The sequence below is a fragment of the Rhinopithecus bieti genome, unplaced genomic scaffold (genome assembly GCF_001698545.2).
Source record: "Rhinopithecus bieti isolate Rb0 unplaced genomic scaffold, ASM169854v2 scaffold_39746, whole genome shotgun sequence".
Taxonomy (NCBI): Eukaryota; Metazoa; Chordata; class Mammalia; order Primates; family Cercopithecidae; genus Rhinopithecus; species Rhinopithecus bieti.
The window spans coordinates 1,894,400-1,905,218 of record NW_016816960.1 but is presented as its reverse complement, the minus strand read 5'-3'; the positions used below and the strand labels follow the sequence as shown (position 1 = coordinate 1,905,218).

Below are 10,819 nucleotides of genomic sequence, written 5' to 3'. Positions count from 1 at the left end.
ATTGTGTGATGTCCTGCCATCAAAAGAAACTTTAAATTTCATGAAACTGACCTCATCTCTAGATCCTTCACTTAATTACATCTGCAGAAACCCTTTTTCCAAATATGGTCACATTCAAAGTTAGACATCTCTTTCAGGGTGTAGCAACGACTTAAGCGTTACGTGCAGATGAAGTCAGCAAAAGGAATGCTGAAGTCAAGGGAGTCTGCTCTCTGTCATGTGATGTATACCACAGTCAGGTTGAAAAGTAGCCCCATTACACCAGGTTAATAAAACTCCCTTTAATGAGATATTATGGTTTGTAGGGCATAACTTTTACCGTGCATGGCCTTAGGTCTTGTTTATAAAGTGGTTATCTTATCGCGACAAGCAGTCTATTTTGTCAGTCTTATGATCTCTGTTTTAACCTCAATGCTGGTCAGTTGTCCCTAAGCTGAAAGGGAGGGAGTATGATAAGGTGTTTCCAACTCCCCCTCCTATCTAGCTGGGAATTCAGTTTTCAGGTTTCTCAGGGGCCCCTTGGCCAAAAGCAAGTCCGTTCAGTTGATTTGGGGGCTTAGGATCTTATTTTTAGTTCCCAGTTTAAAATCAATACAGTATAACAACTATTTACATAGCATTTACATTATATTAGGTATTATAAGCAATCTAGAGATCAATTAAAGGATACAGAAGGATGTACATAGATTATATGCAAATACTATGTCATTTTATATAAGGGACCTGAGCATCCAAGGATTTTGGTATCTGCGGGGGGCCATGGAACCAATCCCCCTGGAACTGAGGGATAGCTCTAATGCTAAGAAACAAAACTGTCTTGGAAAGAGGGGAGACCCAGGACTTGGGCCTGCCAAGGAGCTGAACCCAAGGGCAAGAGCTGCGGGCAGCTGGGCTGGAGAGGAGGAAGGAGGTGGCTTTGTTTCCAAGTGACCCAGAAGATCCCCTCATCCCCCTGCATCCCCAGCCTCCTTTCCTTTTTCCTCCCTGGTCTGCTCCCTTCCTTCCTCTCCTCCTCTTGGGAGGTGGCCAGGGACATAGGTCAGTGCCTGGCTCCGAGAAAGACACAGGCAGTTTGTGGACAGGTCTTGGGATGCGGACACCAGAGTCTTGTGCACCTTCCTGGGGTATTGCCCACTCCCATACCCACTCCCTAATCTCCCCTCTTCCTCCTCCTCATCCTCTCTTGCAGGAAGTAGAGGATGGGGAACCCCCTCAGGAAGGAGGGCAGTGACTCTGGGTTTGCCTAGGGCTAGTGGCCTCTCACCGACCTGCGCCCTTGTACCTGTCACCTGGGCAAACAGTGATTGCGTCAGCTTTGGTTTCTCATGGGTGGGCAGCCTTGGATGTCTGCCGGAATGTAAAGAGCCTGGAGCAAGGACACAGGAATCCGAATCCCACTGAGGTCCCAGCACCACTGCGTCCTTCTTCCCTGTGCCTCTCCTCCCCAGCATAAGCACAGCAGCCTGATGGAGAAGGATTTTCCAGTGTTAGAACTGGAAAGAACACCTGCAGCCTTTCTCCACCGTTTACAGGGGTGCTGGAAGTGAAAAGATGTGTTCCTGGTCACAGGCGGGTAGACAGCAGAGCCAGACTGAAGTGCAGTGCACTCCTCCTGATTTTGGAGTTTAGAGCTCTTCCCTGGCAACATTTTGATGAATAAAATCACAAGTTCTGTGTCTTTTGAAATTCCTTGTGGAGCCTAGTGCCATCCTCTGAACTTGGAGCCAACTGACCTTTGTCCCTGGGGCAGAGACATGGTCCATGAGCCCAATCCAGGTCCTCAAAGGGAGGGCAGGTCTGAGCCCTTGCCCTCTGAAGTGTGAAACCTCATCTCCCACTACAGTCCTGCCAGGGCCCAGGAGAGCTTAACCCACCCAGGCACACCATAACAGCAGAGATGACTCGGGACAAAGAAGTGTGGAAGCAAATGTTTCAGGAGTTAATGCGGGAGGTGAAGCCATGGCACAGATGGACCCTGAGACCAGACAAGGGCCTTCTTCCCAACGTCCTGAAGCCAGGCTGGATGCAATACCAGCAGTGGACCTTCGCCAGGTGAGGGGGAATGTGATGGTACGAATTCCAGAAAATCCTTGAGCATTTCTTGCTAGGTATACCTGTTACTTTTCTTGTTCTATTCCATGCTTGCAAATTGAAGACTGTGGGAAATAAGATGCCCATCATCCAAGAAGTTTTAACTTCATTAAAGATTGTTTTTTCGGCCAGGCGCGGTGGCTCACGCCTGTAATTGCAGCACTTTGGGAGGCCGAGGCGGGCGGATCACGAGGTCAGGAGATCGAGACCATCCTGGCTAACACGATGAAACCCCGTCTCTACTAAAAACACAAAAAATTAGCCGGGTGCAGTGGCGGGCGCCTGTAGTCCCAGCTACTCTGGAGTCTGAGGCAGGAGAATGGCGTGAACCCAGGAGGCAGAGCTTGCAGTGAGCCGAGATCACGCCACTGCACTCCAGCCTGGGTGACAGAGCAAGACTCCATCTCAAAAAAAAAAAAAAGATTGTTTTTTCACAATTACAATGAACCCCAAAACAAGAGCAGGCCTGAGCACCTTTGTGAGCTAATGCCTGAATACAGAGAAATCAATCTGCGGGGGTGGGGACAGGGAGCAGCCAGGAAAGGGGAGGGGAGGAAGGACAGCTGTTGCACTCATGGGTGGTGCATGTGCCCCCTGCCTAGAAAGACTGTTGGACCCACCATGGAGCCCCTAGGAGGAGAGACTCACGGCACTGAGGAGACCCCCTTGGGGGAGGCCGGAGGAGCAGGGGGCCTGGGCAACAGGCAGCAATCCTGCCCCTCTCTACTCTGAGCTAATAGAATCTCTTTAAAGTAGGAGTCTTAGAAATCATCCTAAGTCTCATCCTCTCTTTTCCAGGTGGAAATGGGGAGCCCCAAGGCTTGGGAGGGTGACGGGGGTGATTGCCCATAGTGCACAGAGGATGGAGGCTAGGGACTCTGTCCCACCTGCTGCCTCCTCCAGGGGAGAGTCTACATAGAGGGAGCAGAGCCCTCCCACTGGCCTATGGCTTTCCCAGGCCAGGAGCTGCCATAGGGAGCATTGCACCAAAGTCTCAGTCCATTTATCTGTGGGAAGTTTGAACTCTGAACCAGCACAGGAACACAGCACTGCGACCCAGCGGATGGCAGTGGACTTCTGCTCAGAGCAGGGCCCAGGTCCCTCTGTACTGCTGACTCTGGGTGACTCCCAGCAAGGTCCTCTCACAGTGATCACAGCTTCTTGACCTCTCCCTCTCATTTCAACCTTGCATTCACCCTGTGGGTTGCAGCTAGACTCAAGATATAGGAGCACACCCTGGACTAACTCAGTCTTCCCAGCCCGCTCCAATTCACCACTCACGGCCTAATTTCTCTGTATCCAGGCATCAAGCCAAGGCTAGGCTCAGCGACAGTGACAAATAAACCTGGAAATATCACTGATTTAACCTTACATGTGGCTTCCAAGGTCACCGAAGCAGAGGAAGAGAAAGCTGGAATGTCTTACCAGGGCTTCTGTGACCATATCTGGAAGGAACATATATCACTGCTGGCCTCATCTCATTGCCCAACTGATCCCACGGCCCCAACCTCACGGCAAAGGGGCTGGGAAGTGGGAGGGAGTGCATGGATAATTTGGTGAGCATTAAATGTCTCTGCCACACTGCAGCTCTCTGCCTCTCCCATAATTCCTTTCCTGGGTACAGCCATGTGCTTCCTGCCTTATTCTCTCTCTACCTCCTAATATGTATTTGTCCAGATACCTTAGCTCAGAAAATTGCCCTCCTCCCTGCTGAGACAAGGTGTCCTTCTCTTGTACCCTGTCTGCAGCCAGTGGCATTCAGAATATGAAGCTTTCCAGGCTACTTTGAGCAAAGGAACTGGGTTGGAGGGGGAACAAATGAAGAGAGAGCTGGACACTGTGATCTCCCTGCAATACTGCTGACCAGGGACCCTCGGCAGCCAAGAGAAAGGCAAAGGCTTTCCTTTAGGAGAACCCTGGACTCTTCAGGCTCCCGCTGCCAACCCATGAGTCTATAACTTAATCAACACTCACCTGTGTGCATTTGTGGATTTCAGGGTCCTGAACTGAACTGGCTGCTGTTGCAGTTGTAGCCTCTGACCCATTTGAATCTACATTTGAAGAAGCTTTGCTTTGGAATAGGGAGACCAGAGTTCCAGTCATGCCTTTTTACACCCACTGGGTCTCTGGACATGAGGAGTTTCCAGAGTGTGCCTCATCTCTAAAATGAACATGTTGGACTTAGAAGATGCCCAAGGTCCCTCCCAGATCTAACAGCTTGCAATTCACTGTTTTCATAGCAGACAGTGTGTGGCATGCAGCGTGTCAGTGGCACAATGGAGATGGGAACGAGGTCTTAGTAATTTCTTTCACCACTGAGCCACAATCAAGTCATGTCTCTCTGCGGTTGGTAGCTCCTTTCTCTCTCTGGCAGTGCCCTGTGATTTGGCCACACGGAGCCAGGCTGAGGCTCTCTTCTGTCTCCACAGGTTCCAGTGCTCCTCCTGCTCTCGTAATTGGGCCTCTGCCCAAGTTCTGGTCCTTTTCCACATGCACTGGAGTGAGGAGAAGTCCAGGGGCCAGGTGAAGATGAGGGTGTTTACCCAGAGATGTAAGAAGTGCCCCCAACCTCTGTTTGAGGACCCTGAGTTCACGCAAGAGAACATCTCAAGAATCCTGAAAAACCTGGTGTTCCGAATTATGAAGAAATGCTACAGAGGAAGATTTCAGTTGACAGAGGAGGTTCCTATGATCAAGGACATCTCTCTTGAAGGACCACACAATAGTGACAACTGTGAGGCCTGTCTGGAGGGCTTCTGTGCTGGGCCCAAACAGGTTACAAGCCTCCCCCAATCTCAGACCCCAAGAGTATACTCCATTTGCAAGGTGGAGGAGGGAGTTGAGCCCTGGGCCTCAAGAAAGCGTGTCTGTTCCTACACATTGCAGAAACACATCTGTAGAAGCGTAAGCATTTTCTGCTGTTGTGTCATCCTCATTGTTATTGTAGTGATTGTTGCAAGAACTGCTATATGAGCCTTGGAAACATGATGCTAAGTCAGAAAAAAAATCAGTAACAAAAAGTCGTATGTTATATGATTTCATTTATGTGAAAGGTCCAGAATAGGTAAATCTGTTAGATGAATTGCTAGCAGGGCCTGGGGGTAGTGGGAGATGGACAGCAGCTGCTTAATCCTGATGGGGTTTCTTTTGCAGGGGAGAGAGGTGTGATGCAAATGTTTTGGACTGAGATAGAGGTGTGCTTGCACAACACTGTCAATGCACTAAATGTCATTGAACTGTTCCCTTTCAATGGTTACATTTGTTCTGTGACTTTCACTTCAGTATTTTAAAAAAAGACCTTCACAATTGTGTTCACTCTCTAGAGAACTGAGTCTGAAGTGTCTATGATTCACAAACCATTTGGAAATCTTGTGAAGCCTGTGGGCCCCCTCACCAGGGAATTTTGCACAGACCCTCTGAGGTCAGACTGTGAAGGCATTTGCAGTCAAAAGCATCGGGATGAAAACCTGCTTTCTCAAACAGTTGTCTCCATGGAGGGAGGTGTGCGTGCTGCTCAGGGATGAGGGCGGGCAGGATGTGCCACCGGATCTTTCTTTTTAAAGATAATGTAATTAGTGTAAATTGTTGATTAACAGGGAACTCACAGCCCATAGCATCATAACCCAGGCCTGAAGGAAGCCTCTCTAACACACATACACTCTCTCCATAAGGCACATCATAGCCTTCTCACTCTTAGGAACACCAGACAGTGCTCTGCCCTATGCTTGAGAACCATTTGAAACAGCAAAATCACCAACAGAAGCACAAAAATGTGGAACACATGGCAAAATAGATCAGGAGAAGGACGCTTGTTTATAGTACAAAAGCTGGAACAAACAGGCAGGGAACACACAGGCCCTGCTCCAGCTCAGTTGGGAACACGGGTGCTGGTGACTCCAATTTCTCCTGCTCTGCACATACCTGTGAATGACCACAAATGCACCATGAGTACTGATACGGGGGTTACTAATAGATTTCAGCAGGTAGGCAAAATCACAAATAGACTCCACGAATAATGGGGCTGACCTGTGCATTCTCAAATGGCTTTGAACTGTGGATGACTCTGTTTTACTAACATACAGTCCACATGTGGAGTTCTCACCCACAAGGCTCACATGAGGGCTGTCAACTTGGAGCTCTGGGATTCCTACCAGCTAACCAGAATTTTTCATGTTCAGAGGACAGGATCTCAGAAACTATTTGCTCCTTACACTATGTCCTCCCAGTGACTGAACTGAAGCTGAGATTTTTCTTAGTAAAATTGAACAAAGGATTGACTTTATGAAACTTCTGTTGAAAGATGGATGTAAGGGGGCACGGTACCTGGCTAGATAGAAAGTTCTGATTTTAAATATTCCAGATAACCATAAAAATCTATCACTTCTAAGGGGATGCCTAATTTCTAAGGAAGTAATTGAAGTCTGGTGGCTCATGCCTGTAATTCCAGCACTTTGGGAGGCCAACGTGGGCAGATCACCTGAGCTCAGGAGCTCAAGACCAGCCAGGACAACACAGCGAAACCCCATCTCTACTAAAAATATAAACATGTGGTGACATGCACCTATAATTCCAGCTACTGGAAGGCTGAGGCACGAGAATCACTTGAACCTAGGAGGCAGAGGTTGCGGTGAACAGATTGCACCACTGCACTCCAGCCTGGGTGACAGAGAGAGACTCTATCTCAAAAAAAAAAAAAAAAAAAAGTAACCTCTGACATACATACATCTGCTCTGAAATATATTGTCTGACCAGTGACAGTTGCTGCCTAGTGTCTGCAGGAAAGAGGAAACGGGTGTCCAAGTGGTGGGCTTAGGGCATGACCTGAACTGGATGAATACTGGTATTGCTCCTGTGCAAATTAAAATTTGACCTAAGGCCTCCAGCAGGTCAGCAGGAAAGTAAAAGGAGACTCATGCCCCTCCCCAAGCTCCCACTATCTCCCAGTATACAAAGGCCCAAGATGGCCTCCTCCCAGCAACACATGAGGGCCCAGTCCAGTATTCGGAAAGAGTTGACAGTGAGTGTCTAGGCTGGGAATTGACCCTGTTCCAAGGAGAGTGGCCTCTGGATTGGAACACTGAGGTGAGTGTATGGAGGGTCATGACAAAGCCAACCCCCAGGGCAAGGGAAGAGAGTACCGAGCCTGCCCTGCCTTTGCCAGATGAGAGACAGTAATGCAAGCTGGTATTTATGTTGATAAATATCTGTTTCCAGAGTGGGTAGGCCTGGGTGACAGTAGAGGGTGTTCCAAATCGATCCTGGAATTATGTTTGTCAGGCGCAAGCAGATGAGAGACCTGCATTGGCTTATGGGCCCTTCTCTGCACAGGCATACTGTCTAAGTCTGTTCATTTTGCTATAAAGGAATAGTTGAGTCTGGGTAATTTACAAAGAAAAGAGGCTTGTTTCATTCACAGTTCTGCAGAGTGTACAAGTATCATGGCACTAGCATCTGCTTCTGGTGAGGACCTCAGGCTGTGTCTGCTCATGATAGAAGGTGAAGGAGTGCTGGCACAAGCAGGGATCACATGGGGAGACAGGAAGTAAGAGAGATGGGGGGAGGTGCCGGGTTCTAACAACTGACTCTGGCAGGAACTAAGAGCGACAACTCACCCATTACAGCAAGGATGACACCAAACCATTCATGAGGGATTCGCCCACATGATCCAAACATTTCCCATTAGGTCCCACCTCTAACACTGGGGGGTCCAATTTCATCATGAAGTTTAAAGGGTCAAATAGTCAAACAATAGCACGTGCCTAGCACCCTTCCACATAAACTTTCCCTGAAGTTGAGAGTCAGTGGGAGGAGCACAGAGGGAGAGGCTGAAAGAAAAGAAATAGGCAAAAGGGAGAATTTAAGAAGGCCCTTACATCTAGGTAACTTTTGAGCCAAGCGAAGTAATACTGAGAAACAAAACTGGTGGTGAGGAGGGGAGACTGCCACAGTGTGAGTCTGCTGACAAAGGAGCCAGTCAGTCTGAAAACATGGGTTCTCAGTGAGTGGTCTCCATGGGGCCACCTGTGACTGAGGGGTGAGGCAGGATGCACCACTGAGGAGGGAGAGATACACTGTTTAGTTTTTCTTTAAAGTTTACTATCTCTTATGGTATGTTTTTATAATGTATGCAAATATATTAGGATAATGGTATGCATAAATATGCAGAGGATGCATGAATAACAAATATACACACATTTGCATTGCATGCTCAATTTTTTTTAACCTTGTTGTGCAATCAAAAATATTGGGACTGACATTTTGGGCTGGATGATCACAAAAATAATAAAAATAATAAAAAAAGAAACACTGAGGACTCCTGTTCTAAAGGAACAAATGTGGAAGTCTGTGGACAAATTCTTACCAGGTGTATTAGTCCATTCTCACCCTGCTATGAAGAAATACCCAAGACTGGGTAATTTATAAAGAAAAGAGATTTAATTGACTCACAGTTCTGCACGGCTGGAGAGGCCTCAGGAACACAATCATGGCAGAAGGCACCTCTTCACAGAGTGGCAGAAGAGAGAATGAGTGCCAAGCAAGAAGGGAAAAGTCTCTTATAAAACCATCAGATCTCGTGAGAACTCACTAACTATCACAAGAACAGCATGAGGGAAACCACCCCCGTGATTCCATTACCTCCCACTGGGTCCCTCCCATGACACGTGGGGATTATGAGAACTATAATTCAAGATGAGATTTGGGTGGGGACACATTCAAACCATATCACCAGGACTCTGAAACCAAAGCAGTCTTTTGAACATGCTGTGTCCTGATTAATGACATTAATTTTAAGACTCCTTCTCACACCTTTTTTTAAATCTAGAAATGTGAATCCTTCCATTTATGCAATGGAAATTAGTGTAATAGTCACTTACAGCCAATAACTTCTTTTCACTCACCCTCATCGCCATCCTCTCCCCACCTGCCCCCCTCCATCGACTGGAGTTGTGCCTTGCTTGCACCCTGGTGCTCCCTCTAGGGCACATGGCATCCTCACATTGTCCTGGAGTGTCATTCTGGCAGTTCACATCTCCCACCTGTCCCCTCAAACCACACCTGCAACCATGCCTTGGCCAATTTATCTTTCCCACTCCTAGGCTTTTGCTCACAAATTCCCTCTGCCTCTTCCTAGCTACTCATGAGACCATGTCCATCTTTTAATTCCCTACTGGAGTGCCAGTATCCCTGAGGTGCCTCCTTTCATCTCCCTGGTGAGAGTTTCATTCCACTGGTGCTGGTTGTCCATCTATCTACACAGCCCCCGTTCTATTCCACCCAGTTCTAATGCTGACTGGCTTCCTAGTGAAGCAAGAGTGTCTGAGGCAGGGCCCGGTTCCCCTCACCTTTCCCTGCTTCCTAACCCAGGGAGGAGCCTCTGCACAGCTGTGTGAGATGAAAGAAGGGCTGCTTGGTGAATGAGCCTGCCGCATCTGAACTAAGCACTGCTGGGCTCTCTGCATGCCATTTGGCCATGAACAGCTTGGAAATGAAAATAGTGTTTTCCACTTTACCCATCTGCAGTGTCTCTCCTCATGTCTATTCATGGGTGATCCTAGCTGACTCTTTGGCAAAGGACACACTGTTTCTGATACAGAAAAAGATGTGTGTTTAATTCATGTGGAAGAATGAGTGACCGAAACTTAATAAACAAGTCAGGAAAAAATGACCACAGATGGGCCTTGCCTTAGAAGACATCACCACTCTGGTAATTAGCATACAGAGTGCTGACTCAGGGACAGGCAACACTGCAGAGCAAGCTGGGCAAGGGCCAAGGCCAACTGGAGGAGGGTCCCTGTGCTTGGAGAGGGGTGAGAGCAGCAGTCTGGGCAATTTGGCTTGGTTTTAGACACCGTTGGGACCTACCTGAAGCTGGGGCATACTTCACCTTTGCACTTACTCATAGACTGTGTAGCCCATGCTGGGGAGACCGTCAATCCGAGGTTGAGGTTTTCTGTGCTCTCGCCTGGAAGCCACGGGTGTTTACCAACACCACCCCCACCCCCATACACACTCCCTACTAGGCATTAACTCCCATTTCTGGCTTTCCAGTACTGCATGGCTGTCAGAATTTCCATGCAAACCTTTAGCCTCCCAGAGCCTGGCTTTGTTTTTCCTTGGAACAGCACATCTTGGTAATCAGCCAATGAAAGAAAAATGGAATGCAGCATTTTGAGCCTCTTCTCTTCAATTCCCTTCTTTCTGGGATTTTGCCTTTAAATTTCAGGTGCCTAGGCAGCCTCAGATTCTGACTCCTGTCTTCTCATTCAACGGAAATGATCACTTTTTGCTTTGCTTTATTTCCTGGGCTGCAATTCAGAAACTGTCTTCAAGTCAACTCAGGCACATGAGGCTTGCCCTCTGTGTGTCCCTCCTCCGGAGGACCAGCTCCTCGCAGCCTATCTGTGCTTGTTGCTCTCCAGCGCATCTCATCTTTTGTTTCCTTGTTTTTGCCTAGCTTTTATAGCTATTTTTGGTGATAGGAAGGATCCAAACGTAGCTACTCTGCAGTGGCCAGAATCAGAAAGAATTTTGCAGCTGTTATTCCAAAATCTCAACAGAGTTGTCAAATTTCTCACATACAGTCAAGGCTACTGTCTTCTAATATGGGAGTAGAGGTGAACACAAAGCCAGCCAACTGAGAGAATTTCCTTCCTCTTCTTTAAACATCGCCTTCATTTTGGCAGTGCTGTCTAGTAGAGTTAGAGCATGTCAGCCACATAGGTAACTT

At 47.9% G+C, this 10,819-nt stretch overlaps 1 protein-coding gene across 1 annotated transcript; it reads left to right on the top strand.

The window, feature by feature from the left end:
- Nucleotides 1-1,804: 1,804 nt before the first annotated feature.
- RTP3 (receptor transporter protein 3) lies at nt 1,805-5,381 on the top strand. The gene is made up of 2 exons (XM_017855652.1): nt 1,805-2,052; nt 4,521-5,381. The coding sequence occupies exons 1-2, from the start codon at nt 1,898-1,900 to the stop codon at nt 5,062-5,064; spliced, it is 699 nt and encodes a 232-aa protein (XP_017711141.1). The 5' UTR covers nt 1,805-1,897; the 3' UTR covers nt 5,065-5,381.
- Nucleotides 5,382-10,819: the final 5,438 nt, after the last annotated feature.

Coding starts and splice junctions, on each gene's coding strand:
- RTP3 (XM_017855652.1), top strand. CDS start 1,898: ATGACTCGGGACAAAGAAGTGTGGAAGCAAATGTTTCAGGAGTTAATG. Junction 2,053..4,520: donor CAGCAGTGGACCTTCGCCAG/GTGAGGGGGAAT, acceptor CTGTCTCCACAG/GTTCCAGTGCTCCTCCTGCT.